Raw genomic sequence first — 14,801 nt, 5'->3', positions numbered from 1 at the left:
TTTGTGATAGAGCTCCATACCACAGCACTGGGACCTGGGGCCAGAGAGGTCATTAGTTACTTATCTTGTTGGAAGAAGAGACAGGAAAGACAAATAATAGAAAAAAAAAAAAGAAAAAGAAGGTAAAAAAAATATACACAGGGCAAAGGACATGAAGCTAAAACATCTACTGCAGGCCCAAACTCTTCTAAATAAAAATTCAGCTAGCCTGACCTACAGCATTTAACACAGCAGTGAATTAGTAATTATTATTATAAACACAAATTCAGGCAGACACAAGATATCTCACACTTTTTTGCAAGTACTTGCAGTTTCCTGACAATGCTCCATCACAGACTATATATTTTGAAGGGGAATATGTGACCTGAATTACTCTAATCTTGTTGCAAGCTGAAGAAAATATTTCTGTCTTACTCTAAGCTGCTTTGTTGCAGCAAAATTGCAGTTCTGAAGTTCAAATGTTCTTCATTTACATAAGCTCTGAAACATTCTTTTGTGGCTGCATTTCCCTCTGCTTAGTTGAATTTTTAAGATTTGCTACAGAGAAATAGGCATCTCTAGGAAGAATACAAAATAAAAATGTATATTTTTAGGTGGTAAAAAAAATTAACAGACAACTTATGAGAGAAAATCCCTTCAGGCCATAAGGTTAGTATTCAAGGTTGTCTTTAATATAACATGGTTCAGAGTCATTAATAAATTTATTAAGGAAGCACTAATTACCTAGTTTTACAAAGTGCTCCTGCTCCACCAGTCATGGATTGCTACAGAGAGAGAACAACAGTCAACAGCTCCTACTCAGGCCTTAAGTAACTCTAAACTCTCTTGACTTTAACAAAATAAATTCACTTTCCAGCTTAGAAAGAGACAAAAGGGGAGGAAAAGCTGCCAAGAGGCATATTGCTTTTCACTGTTAAAGAAACTCTCAGTGTGTTATGTCTCCCTACATGACACGGCAAATTCAAAAGCATGTTGATATAAGATTTTGCAAACAGACTAAACATTACTTGAGGAATCTTTACAAAACTCTCAAAAATAAACAGAAAATTGAGAGATAAAACTACTGACTAATGCTTCCTTTGAGAAAGAAACTTGAGAGTGACCAAGAGAAGAACTGATTAACGTTAGACTTCCAAGTGGCGTAGGGGACTACCCAAAATAAAGCTACAGTGGGGCAGAGCTGCACAGAGCCTGCAGCCTGACCTCTACAGGTTTTACACTGTGCTTCTTTCTCCAACTTGCAGCTTCTCATCCTCATGTGAGTTACAAATTACCTGTAAATGACAGGTAGATCCCACGGGTAGATCCAGGCTAAGGCGGGTGTCCCCTTAGCATCAGCACTGCACACAATGCGCTCAGCCAGCAACACTCTGCAGTCTGAAACCGTAACCCAGTTCATGCTTCTGTATAAACATATACCCTATGATGAATCCTAAAAAGCTGCAATCAAGAATATTGCTTACACAGTAGTTGGACAAGCAGCTCGGCCAGTGTAAGCCACCACTGCCTCCCAAATTGTAAATCAAGCAATTCCTAAAGTCATTTTTCCTCTTAAAATCTCAGCAATAAAGTTGAGGCTTTTGCCCTGGGCCACTATTATCAACCAAGCTATCCCTTCCTCATTTTGTTACTCAGAGTGAAAGATGTCCTTGACATTTACCACAAGAAAAAATGGTCATGATCTCTAGTCTGAGAGCCCAGAAGTACATATTAAGACACACAGAAAGAATAGAAAGCCAAGGAAAGAGGCGATGTTCTTGGGAGAGCAGCAGCTTTGTAAGCTGTATAGAAGATTTTGTAACATAGGGTTCTTGGTTTATCTTAGTGCTTACCAGCTGGAGTAAGGAAACTCCAGGGTGTAGATTAGTGATAAATGGCTGATGAAAAAAAAAAGAAAAGAAAAAAATAGAGAACCTTCATCCAGCAGCATCTCCCTGGTGTTATCAACTACTGAGATGTTTCATTTTAGTAGACAGTCTAACTGAAAAGCTGTTTGGCATTCTCAGGAAGGTTTTTTTTGGTGGTGGTTTGTTGTTGTTGTTGTTTGTTCGTTTTGATGTTGTTTTGCTTTAAAGAGACAGAAATTTGAAAGAAAGCACCAGATTGTCAGCAAATCACTTTTTCAGGAACCTAGAAAGGGAATAAAGCTCAAAAGAAGAGTTTTTGCAGACTTTTGCTGCACTTCATGTTTAAGCTTTGGGTATAGTGTTTACATGTCAGTGGAGAAAAAAATCACCTATAATCTAGGCATGCTAATCTCAGTGTCTGTGACCTGCTTTAGAAATAAATGTTTGAAGGTACATTTTCTTTAAAAGATATAGAAGAACATGGAGATGAATACTCAACATTTAAGGCCCTCCATCATGGGAGCCTGAGGTAAAGTATTGCTGTAGATCACAAAGCAAGTAAGATGGAAAACATATTAAAGGACATGAAATATATTTCGTATTTCTTAAGCCTATTTTCTAATGCTCTGGAAAAGCTGGAGATGCTTCAAACAGGAGCAATCTCCAAACACCACAGCAGGCCTTTACCACGCTTGGAGACTTGGAAGAACTTCTGAGGGACCAGCCAGAGGTGGAGACTAAGTTCACAGTGACTGGCTAAGAGGCTCAAGAAGTGGAGTTTTGCAAACTGAACTTTCTGGGATTTGATTTAACAGACAGAGGCATGAGAATGAGGACCATGAACTCCTGCTCCTTTGGCACACAGTGCCCAGAGAAGAAGACTTTTCGAGATAGGCTAACTATACTATTGTTTGACTATCAAGCCCAGCGGGAACTGTCTCCTTGCAAATGCATCAGAAGAAACCTACCCTGGCAAACACACCAGCAGGATATTTTTCTGGTAGTGGAATGAATGAAAGCTGATGCTGAATTCAGAAGCTCTTGTCTTGTAAGTTATATTCCTTCATGGTCTCCTCTAAGGATGGCATACACTTCACCACCAAAAGGACACTATGAGGGGGCGTGAAGCTTTACAAGTAATGAGTTTGCTGGTCAGCTACAGATTCCAGGCTGCAGCTTTCGGTTTGAATGACTGCCTTAGATTAAGAGTCTGAGAAGACAGTCTTTGGCTAGACAGAAATATCCTAGGTATGAGCATAAGGCATGGAAATACAGACTAATCTTATACCTTCTGCCCCCAGGCAAGGTGGTAACTCAGAGGGACAGAAAAAGGCTTTTCTCCCTGGTGTGCTTCAGTCATATCCTGTTCCTCCCCTTTGTTACCAAAATTTATGAGGTTATGAAATTGAGAGTGATTTTCCCTTTCTTTACTAACTGGGGAGAGTTAATTGGTGATTTAAGTTGTGAATAGTGGGAGCAGTATATTTATGGAGCAAAGCAGTCTTTGGCATTTGAAAACAGGCAGACTGGGCTATACTCCTTATTAATTAAGAGCAACTTTCACAAGCAGAGAGATACAAGAGAACCAATACACCCTTTCTTTTCTCCCAATGGAGGGCTGAACAAAAAGTGCCCTGCAGTTTGCCCTCCTTCAGCAGGATTCCCATGGCTGCAATATGCATTTCAGAACCATGGCTCTCCACAGGGGACCCAGGGCAATGAGAGAGAACAACAGGATTGCAAGAAGTTGCCAAAAGGCCGCAGCTGAATTTAGAAACAGTTAAGTAAGCCTTTTCTTCTGCTGTACAATCAGAAATATATAGATGATGTGGATTTTAAAGAGCAAAATCCAGCTACTTTTGCACTGAATTATACTGCTGTTATGATTTCCTACTGATCTTAGCCAAAGAAGGTTTTAAAAGTATGAATGTCAAAATGTCAACCACACTGCTGCTTTCCACCTAAGTTGTAGCTCTTGTTTACATAAGCAAAATGCAGCCAAGGGTTTGAAAGGCCTGTCAGGGCAACATGAATCATTTTGTTGGGCACTGCTCTGGATTCTGCTTCTTCCTTCCTCCTCATTCTCGAAGGTCAGATAAACGGTACCAGAAACTTCATCTGAAGCTCTTCCCTGCATGATAAAAGACAGGAATCTTTCTGTGAAGGTTTTGGATAACTGTAGTCATAAGCTGAAAGCAGAAAACTCACCTTGGAGCTAACCATAGATATGCATCTGCTTCTTATCAAGTGCTTTTTTCTCCCCGCCCCATCTTTTAACTCTTTTTTTTGTGTTTGAATCCATATAAATTTTTACCATCAGGAGGTAGGAAATAATGTTTACATAATCTAAGACAAACACCATTCATAGAAGACTGTGAAAACTTCCACAATACTTTCCATTTACTAATTAGTGCCAAGCATTGCATCATGCACTACACAGCTTACTCTCCAATAAGCAAATTCTATCCATCGATCTCTCCATGGGCATTTCTGCAATGCAGAACATTTCATTTCAGGACAATGAAATAAAAGCAGGTTTCTGCTCTTCTTCAAAGCAGTCACTTAATTAGAGCTTGCTGAACTATAGATCTGCAATGGTATCACATGCAAAAAGAACAAGACAATGCAAAATGGCATCTGAAACTGTAAGTTTAATAATCTTTCAAAAAATAACTGCATCTATTCTGCAGGCAACATGCAGCTTTTGTGTACACATATTTTTCAGACTTCTCAGAGACTCATATACAGGAAGCATCAGGCTGTAACATCCCTCAAATGCAGAAATCCTGGTGAGTTCATGAACTACCATGAACAGTAGGCTGCAAATTTAAACAAGAGTACAGAGATTTTTACCATGTGAGGTGGAAAGTGGTAAACATAACCTGTGGGAAAGACAGAGATGCTACTCCGAGCACTGTGTACAGACACTTAGAATATGTAAGAGAGATCTGATAGTTGAAGGCAAAGCACTTTCCAGTTTCACAATAAAGAGATGGACAAAGCATGATGTCCAGAAGATGCTGCTAGAAAAACTGTCCAGAAAATATAAAATATTTTCCTAGAAGTGATGATAAATACTGGCATGTTTTCCAGGAGAAGTCATGCTGCTACTTGAAAACACAGGAAGGTAACAGGGGTCTTTTATTTAGCTTCCGTGAGACCCATTACAGGTCACAACAGATGATTGCAGAGCTCCCCTCTGGCCTGACTCTCCATGAATCTGTGAATTTTACAGCTTCATCCTGTGGGGCCAAGGCATTTTGGCTCCAAACCAGCAACGCACTTACACACAGGCTGCAATGAAAGCTGGCTCTCTCTGCTGGAGCAGGGCCAGCGCCATCAACCTCTTGCAGGACAGGCCCAACCATCTTTAGCCATCTCAGCGTTTGACCACTTTGGGCTTTCTTTGCCGCAACAGCAATCAGAAGCTTACAACAGCAGGGACTTGGAAATCTAAAACTTCCAAAGCAGTGGGAGACTTTTAACTCTTGCTTATCTAGCATCTATTTTGCTGAGGTAAAAAGGGGGTCAAAATGCCAGCGTAGAGTTTTTTATTATGGTTTCACTCAGCAATAATTTAACTGAGATCAGGAAAGACAAGTTGAGGCAAGGTACTCTAGGAAGATGAGCAAATGAAAAACTTGTCTTTCTCCAAAGACAAACTTAATGTAATTACTCACTTGAAAAAAAGGATTAAATCAATACCTCATGGCTAGAAATACATGTATGCTGGAAAAACCTAACTTGAACCATTCTGAATAGTAGCCTGGAAAGGATGTGAGGCATTAGGAAGGTTCAAACATATACACACGCACACACACAAACACTTATACACATATAGAAAAATTCTAAAAAAAGATTAACAAAAATTAACTGGAATACAAGCAAAGGATCCTGACCTTCAGTTCAAAAAACAGGGTGGGAGGTGCAATTTTTATAAATTAGAGGCCAGTTTGGAAACAAACAATCCAAATCCCGTGTTTTGGGGATAGTTTTATGAAACTATTATATTAAATTATTAAAATAATTTAAAACTTATACCTTTCCTTCTTAAACTCAGTATGACATCCTTTGAAGCTGTCATTTACTTTCAGGTTGTAACAGACAGTAAATTTCTGGTGGTCCAAATCTCTTGCCAAGCATTGCTTTCATGTATCCATAACACTTTCTTATCTTTTTTCTTCTTCTAGTATCTAACGTAATTCAAAAGAGTATTTTGGTTGTTCAAAATACTGCTTTTTCGTTGCTGGTTTGTTTTGTTTTTTCCCTTTTTCATGTTTTTAAAAGTGAGTTGATAACTAGTAGGTTATTATGAGTTTGCTTTACCTACAGCAAGATATGTTTTGCCCTTTGTGAAATACAATGAGATATATCACGTATTTTCAAGAAAGGACAAAATTATGGCTTAGGAAATTCTGAGTTAAGCATGTTTCCAAGATTTTGTAGTTGATTTAAGATGATAGAAGTGAAAATAGATCTGAATTTATTTTTAAAAATGGAAAGAAAATATGCTTTAATTCATCTCAATACTTAGAACAGCATATGTGTGAAGCAACTCTGCTTTATGCATTTAAGTGGAAGAAGCAGAAGTAGGATGGAAATACACTCAGGCTTTAACACCAAGTCAGACAGAAAGGCTTGAGAATGAGTTGGAAATGAACACATTCAGATTTTTGTCCATTTTCTTTCCAACATTAGAAAAAATCTGGTTAGAAGATATTTCCAGTACTCACTCAGAACAGTTTACATTTATCTCCTTCATCCTGTCTACAAAGAAACTGTTGTCAAAACACTGATTAATTTACAAACCTGTCAGATTTGGTCTCTTGAGGTGGTGACAGAGTTGTCCCATAACGAGTAGTGGGGGTTGTAGGGGCACTCACACCAGTGTAGGGTCGTGGAGAAGAGTAAGAGCTGCTGCCATAGCTATTGTATCTGAAGAAATGGGAAGAAAAGTAGGAGAAAGGGAGAGAAAGAAAGAATCTGTCAGCAAGCAGGCATGCAACAGTAAATCCTCTTGTTTACAGGGTGCTAGTGATCCCATACCCAAGAACTCAAACATTCACCTTCTGGAAATGTTGCTCTATTTCCAGCTTCCAAATATGCAACCTATCATGTACTTTTAATATCAACCATGTAATGAACATACGTGATGCAAACAGTGAACTATATGTAAGGAAAATAATGAGAGATTAGAATGGTCCTCCCAAGTGACAACTCATAGTAGGAATACTTGAATTACTGCTCAGTTACTGAAAATTATTAGCTGTTTTGGGAGCTGATATCCAGCCATTAGAAAAGGGATCAAACCAGTCCAAGTCAGCAGTATTCGTATCCAGTGAAATTAGGGAAAAAAGCAGCATTCCCAAGACATGATCAGAACATGGCCATCATGATTTGCAAATGCTTGCATTTTAAATGGAAAGCAACCACATTCTTTTCAATTAAAGCCGGCAGCATTTTCTTTCCCTCCCCCAACATAAGTAATAGCTTATGTGCCATTTCTTACAATGTCTGTAAAAAATCATCACCATGGTTAAAAAGACATGTCTCCGGAAGCACGGCTTTAGAAATTTCTATCAGCCCTTCCCTCTATTAAAAAAAAACCCCATAAACTCGCTTGACTTCAATGCGAGCTTGCTGATCAAAGAGAAATTGTTTCCAGGACTCCTGGAACAGTCGCCTCCCCAGAGTCCCTTCTATCAATGTTTTCATCCTGGCTCCTGTACCGAATAGAAAAGGCAGTTGTGTTGCTTTGCTGTGCCTTTTAACCATTGTACTTAACCAGCATGTCAAGGAGAGATTCCTGATTTGGCAGAATGTTAATATTCCTGTTCACGGACAATGCCATTTTACCACATGGAAAGCATATGATGCTCTGTAGGTCAGTACTCTGCAAGGCCAACTCATCCAAATGACAAAATTAATTTCAGGAAATGAGGAAACATAATTTTCATTATTATAATTCAAAAGATATAATATAACCTCCTTCACCATACCCTTTCTCTGTTGCTTCTTCCCTCCCACACATCAGCACTCAGTAATTTCACTTGGCAATTTTATTTGAAAAGGCTGGTTGATTTCCTTCAGCTCCATTTAGCACACTCATCTAGCTATGCAAAACTTCATTCAAAGTTTCAAGCTTGATTCCTTAGGGTTCAACAGCATTGCTGCCTGCCAAGGCCCACGTTAAAATCAGAAGAGATTTCAGTTAGGTGCTTTTATAATGGAAGGGATTGTGCTTTATGGAACGTGCCCTCTTGGACAACAATTCCAGGTTTATGTTTTAGAAAACACCCCACCACCAGCACCATCTATTTTTGAGACACCATGCTGACTGCCCAGCAACAGGGGAATAATTTTAGAAAAAAATTCTAACGTGCATGTATCTGAGCTACACAAGGAATTTTGCAGGAAATAATTGCCATCCAGGCCTTCTTCCCCTATAAGGAAACTCACTGGAAACTGGAGACAGTGGCCCGCTGGAGGAATGTGTAACTGGACAGTGTGGAGCTTCCCTGGTAGCACAGTCCTAGCTTGGGTCTTCTCTGTGACTCAGCCAAGAAAATATTCTGCCTGTACCTGTACTGAATGAGCGATGAGAAAACTCCACTGCCCTAACAAGAATGCAGAGCTCACTTGGTATTTTCCTGACACTAACAGAAACCTCCATTTACATTTTGATCAACTGAAGGGAGACCTTCTTGTCAACCATTACATATGCTTTTCTTCTCCTCTGCTCCATGAAAAAGCTGACATAGTGCAGAACCCTTTTTCAGACCAAGGAATTTCAATTAGTCCAAAGCTAACTCTCTTGAAAACAGAGGAAACATACCTCCTATGGACTCAGACCTACATCTACTAAAAAAATAAAATTCAGAGGGATTGGTCTGGACACAATATCCCATCAGATGGAGACTAAGATGCTGGAAGAGTATCATGGCAAAACCAGAAAACCATAGATTCACAGAATATGCCGAGTAGGAAGGGACCCACAAGGATCATCAAGTCCAACTCCCGGCCCTGTACAGGACCACTCCCATAAGTCACACTGTGTGCCTGAGAGTATTGTTCAGGGTAAGTACGTATCCTGTACACAAAGTTTATCTTTCTAACCTTCCTGTGGTACTGGTTATTACTTCCATTTTCCCTTATCCCAGGAGCCTTCATTCTCAAGAAACCCCAGACCTTTACCTCTTTTATGGACATATTACCGCCCAAATTTTGCAAACTTTGCCTTCCCTTTCCTCCAAATAAACCCAGCAGAATTCCCACACATACAGCACCCTTGATCCTGTGTAGTAATTAGAAATGCAAAGGATGGTCAGAGGAAAAAAAAAATCACTGCATAAATATTAAATATTGTAGGTACAGGAAATAAAAAGGAATCTACTCTCTAAAGTATTGCAGCAGCAATGGGAGAGCAATAAATGAGTGTGAGAGGCCTAGGGGAAAATTGCATCTATGCAGAAAAATGTAAATGTAGAGGAATTCCAGTTTTCAAGTTGCAGGTAAGAAAAAATATGTGAACTAAGTCCCTTGTCAACTGCTACTTGGATTTACAGGCTTTTCAGCAATGTGAAAAAGTGACAAAACACACCCACCTATTAGAAGAGAAAGATCAAAAATTAAAAGGATCAAAGGAATCAAAATATTTGGTCACATGCAGAAATTCAGAAGGACTGCTGGAGAGAAGAAGAAATAAATATACATACAATATACGTGTACATTTTCAGCACCTAATTCAAAGAACACTGACAACTGGGAGAGACAGCAAAAAATCATCAACCTCTTTTCAAGGTGATTCTCTATCATTGTTTTTAGCGCTACTTACTGTCAATTTGTTTTACTTGAAAACAGACTGAGAAAAAGTAATTTTTTTTTTAATTTTACATGAGTGGGATGGGGAAATTAAAAGTAAAAGTTAAGAGAAATGTAAGAGGAACAACTAAACTGAGCAGATGTTGTGTGGATAAAACTGTCTATTCTGAGTGCTATATTATCTTTATAGAACTCTTATTACAAACATGAGTTGAAATTGCCCATGACATGGACATGCACTGTAATCTAACAACAAATTTTGGATTTGGCAGTTCAGCCTTTGAAGCTAGGATTTCACCCCTGAATTTCAAGTGCTGATCTGACCTCTCTTGGTTTTATAGCACAAGAGTTCCATTAATTTTCATAAAATCATGTCTTCAAATTACATTGTTGTAAATGAGAGCAAAATGGTGCTCCTTTCCGTGATCTCCCAAATCATGGGTTATTCATCCACTGCTCTATAGAGGAAACCAGGATACTTATTAACCATAGACCTTGAAGAAGAGTAAGATGAAATGAAGGCAACAAAGGCAACAAGAGAATATCAATCAAATCAAAATACAGGCTTACAGGACTAAAACTAATACAGTATGTTCTGGAAATAATACAACACATAGAGTGCACTATTACCGCTTATAAAATTCTTGAAAGGTGTTATTCATTAGCTAAAAATTAATGTCAGCTGTATAGAAACTACCTGTTTTCCCTCATCATTTCTGCTTCCTTCTCTTTCACAGATGCTGGAGACTCTTCAAAGTCATATGAGAAGAGGTGAAAAGGAGTATGTGGTACATAAGGTAATTTCTCCACCGTTGGAGATGCCTTTGGAGTAATGGATGCTGAGGAATTTTGGGGAGAGCTCAGCAATGCTGTCGCAGGTGAAGATGATGATGAAAGGACAGAATTATGATGACAGACAGATGAGTCAGGCACAGAAGTGGAGCTGCTAGAAGAGCTCTTTGCTCTGGAGCAGGAAAGAGACCTCTCAGCTGGAGAAATGGTACTGGAGACAGCTGAAGAACACTGTGAAAAGTTTCCATGCACAGCCTCCCGCACATCTTGAACCTCACTGCAGGAGGAAAAAATCATGAGAAAGGGAAGGAGAGAAACGGGGAAAAGAGAGATCAATAGATAGTAACACTTGGAGGGGAAAAAAATCAAGTAAAGGAGTGTCAGACAATCAAAAGCTTTCCAAATTTAGAAAATCATCACCTCTTTTTAAATAAAGTAAGATAACTCACATCTTTGTATCCCAGTGGGATTCTTCTTGGGGTTGGAAATACTGGGGAAAGGAAGCAACTCAGTTTAAAGGAAAGGACAGTATTTAACCTACAGGCTTCAGAACTAATTTTCACTAATCTTTTCACAAGTGTTTTCTGAACAATTTTCATGAATTTCAAGTTAGGTTGTAAGCATCATCAGAGCCAGTACAAGCAGACTCAACACACTGGATAACATGGCCCACAGAGTACAGATGCTTCAAGATGCATGACTGCATGACTGTTTCTTGAAGCATTTTCAGATATCTGAGTATCATCCTCCCTGGGGATATGATATTTTTACTAGAAACGTTCATCCGTCAAAGATGAAAATAAAAAGGTACTCAAATCACCACTGTTCTGTCAAAATTCAAGTTTAGAATGATCTTGAAAGCAACGCCTTACCAGACCATTTGTCTAGGTATGAAGGCACTAATTTCTGATTTCTCTGAGTGTCAGTATCCCATGCTGGTATTAGATAGAGACTTGCAGAGTTGCATCAAGGGAAACAGAAAACACATCTGCTTTGCTCTACTGAAGACAGATGTTGGTGAGTGACAGAAGGCACACGGCAGGTGAAAAGCCATGGGATCTGCACTCCAGGATATCTGTTTTCACCAGTAACTCCAGCAAAAACACTGTGCATGTGCTTTGCGCTGAATCACTTGGTAAGAGGCTGATTTCACTCTACTGAGACCACCTCTGTGCTCCACTGACAGGCATGGCCCTTAATGGAGGACTGTGGGTTTGGCACAGCATATGCAACAAAAACACAAAACATATATGTTGGGATATTATGAAGTGAATCATCAGATATATACCAGCTAATTGTTCTCACAACGGAAGCACAGTGGGCAATCTGGAAACTTTAATCTGTTGCACCTGCTGTGCTTGACAGGAGACACTGAAACCAGGCTAGTCCTACCTGTCCTTACAGCACCTGACAAGAATGGCCAAGGTACAGATCATTTTTGTAATGCTACAGTGACAGTGAAAGGAAGTACTCAAAAAAGTCATGGGAATATCATCCAGTTATCTCAAAGTGATTATTATTTTAAAAGACCAATGAACTGAACATACATTATGATCTCTGCGTGGCTCTTCCTCACGTTTTTTAATAGTACTTTAGTATATGCATGCAATTTACTAACAACTTGTGCCTTTACTTTGACTTTTAAGAATCAGATTTGAGGAAATTATCACTTAATTTTGAAATTTCAGGCAGCCATTGGCAAGATTTGCAAACTGGAAGATATTAATAACAATAGTACAGTATTTTCTTTGGAATTCACACATTAAACAGTTTCCTTTCTTCCTTCCGTGCTGTACAGTGTCTGCATAAATGTGGTTTATTTAAAAAAAATATCCAATCTCATTTGCTGAGTTGCAAAGCCAAATAATTTAACCTAAATCAAATGTCTGTCTGGAACAAAGAATGTATTTTCTTGCTTCCAGATTATTAGAATCAAGTTGCTAAATGGCAAATACATATATATCTCACATCTAAGTGGAAACTTTTACATGAGAATATTGATAGGTGATTTGTTTATATCTATATTTTCAGAGATGGGCAAGTGTTTTTGAAATTATATATATATACACATATATATCAGTTTAGCCTCATAGTAGTTCTTTGCTATTAAAACATGAACAAAATTGATAGAAATCATAGGCACCACTCAAAAATGCATATGCTACTGCATAGCAACAGATATTTCTAACAAGGTGGCATTATAAAGACAGGGATGAAAACCTAAGAAACCAAGCAACATCTTCAGCAAAGCATTGCGAAGTTTCACCATTGCCTTAACTAAAAAGATAAACCTAAGCCATGCTTAGAAGCTATGCTTTCCAGTAAACCCTTTAAGATTTGTGAGCATTACATAAAGGAAGTGAGTGCAGACAGTGTATTGAACCTATATAACTAAACACGTTTCTGTTAACACTGCCATGCCCACAGCCCTCCCCAAAGGATTTAAATGCAGAAACTTTTCTTTGGGCAGTGGCTTTAACAGGTGATCTAGGAATGTGAATGAAAAACTAGATGCTGCTGCACACTGTGCTGGTGAGTTCATGCCAGAGCCTGAAGAAAAGGTGGAGGGACAAAGCTGAATCCTGGTACCTGGCTTTGACCTGCCTATTGGCCTCTTCCTCCCCCTCATCCTCAGTGTTGGGCTCTGTGACTGGCTGTTCTTCTTCCTCCTCTTCATACTCGTCCTCTCTGAGGTCAGACCAAGGAAAGAGGCATGCAGTGGGATGGAAAGACAGAAGGCGGAAGAGAAAACAACATGAGTCCCCAGAAAAAGAAATGTAAGGAAATGTTAGAAATGGAAGGAAAACACTGAGGAGGAGGGAGTTTTGGCTCCTCTATGTTAAACAGAAAGCCATCTAAAACTTACTGCTAAGTATGTGCTGGCGCAAGGGTAGCTACCAATATAAAAATGTTATCCTCTCCCCTATCTATATTTTTAATATTAATTTTTGATATTCAAAGATGTCATTATTTTTTCTTGAGCTTGGTCTTCTATTTGCTGCTGCCCTACCTGCAGAGGCATTAATGGAAAACATTCATGATAATACCAATGTTCAACACATTAGTCATTAAGTTGTGCCTTTCTGGCTTAAAGGACAGTACACACTGTGCTGGCATGGGACAGCTGGCATTTGACATCACACTTTCTAAATTAACACAAATAAAACATTCCTGTTAAGCAACCAATAGCTCAACTGGAAAACAGGGTGAACCACTGAGTTAGAAATAACAGAGAGACTAAATCAGTTCAGGACTATTTGCAAACAGCAATATTTAAGTTATGGGATGCCAGTACATGAATTATTTCAGTAGAGTTATTAGTATGGTAAAAGCAGGCTTCAGTTCGGTAGTAATTCTGGCAAAAGAGAATTGTAAGTCATGCATAAAGGCTCCATAACCTACAAACCACATAAGGAAAAAAAAGAAAACTATATTACACATGACAAAAAAGGCTACATTGTCTTGCCTCCTCTCCCTCTCATCTGTGCTTTTTCCTCCCCAAACCAACAGACTCACGGAAGATTTAGAAAATATTCTCTCTTTGGGCTTCTTTTGCATTTGCAAGTTCTCCATTTGATTTAATGCTGTATACCATTAGGTTATGCTCCGTGCAAAAACGAAAGCATACAAACAGTCACGAAGTTTGTAAGACACTCATATTCCTTGCATTTTCCTGAAAGGTAGTTTTCTTTCCTCTAATTCTGAAGGGATGCTCAGTGGATTTTTTTCCATTTACAATTAATTGCCATGTTATAAGAATAATGAATATTTACAATGCGAGATCATGAACTCACTGAGTGCAATGCAAAGGGTCAATGCAAAATTTGTTGCATTTATATGGAGTTAGTTACAGACTAATCAGGAAAATGGCAGCACCTGGAATTTTTCCAATATTCTGGCAAGCATCTACAAGGTAGACACTTTCAACCATTCCTAAGGTCACCTTACTTACAGAGACACTTCTCAACTTCCACATATATACTGGTACACAGAAAAAAAGAAAAGAAAGAGTTGACCAGGGAGCATTCATATAATCCCTTCTCCTTACTAGCAAGTAGCTCAAGATTAGCTCTGCTATTATCTCCTGTGAAGGGAAACATCTGCACCTGTTAGCCCTACAGCAATCACACTTGGGAAATAACTCCTGAAGCTCTGTGGGATCACGGTTCTCTGATAAGACCACAATGCATCCTATAATGTTGGCAGCACGGCTATTGTTTATATAAACAAGCGTGGCCCCACTAGTATTGTGTTTTAAGCTCCCACCAGGACTCCAGATCGATGATGTCAAAATTTCTCCCCCACTCAATTGCCTCAAAATGCCCAAAATCATAAATGAAA

General features: G+C 38.9%; 1 protein-coding gene across 10 annotated transcripts in view; it reads right to left on the bottom strand.

Moving 5' to 3' along the window:
* FHOD3 (formin homology 2 domain containing 3) overlaps positions 1-14,801 on the bottom strand; it is a 385,562-nt gene that overhangs the window by 84,674 nt on the left and 286,087 nt on the right. For 7 of the 10 annotated variants that reach the window (XM_017814946.1, XM_017814947.1, XM_017814953.1 and 4 more), the window contains 3 exons: positions 13,050-13,148; positions 10,366-10,737; positions 6,657-6,782 (listed from right to left, as the gene is read on the bottom strand). In XM_017814946.1, coding sequence (XP_017670435.1) covers positions 6,657-6,782; positions 10,366-10,737; positions 13,050-13,148 — 597 coding nt within the window. The remainder of the gene's footprint in view (positions 1-6,656; positions 6,783-10,365; positions 10,738-13,049; positions 13,149-14,801) is intronic. The other 3 variants (XM_017814954.1, XM_017814955.1, XM_017814956.1) reach the window with 1 other exon arrangement.

The sequence above is a fragment of the Lepidothrix coronata genome, unplaced genomic scaffold (genome assembly GCF_001604755.1).
Source record: "Lepidothrix coronata isolate B3197 unplaced genomic scaffold, Lepidothrix_coronata-1.0 Scaffold47, whole genome shotgun sequence".
Classification (NCBI taxonomy): Eukaryota; Metazoa; Chordata; class Aves; order Passeriformes; family Pipridae; genus Lepidothrix; species Lepidothrix coronata.
The sequence above is the reverse complement of the archived record's forward strand: the minus strand, read 5'-3'. Positions and strand labels throughout refer to the sequence as shown.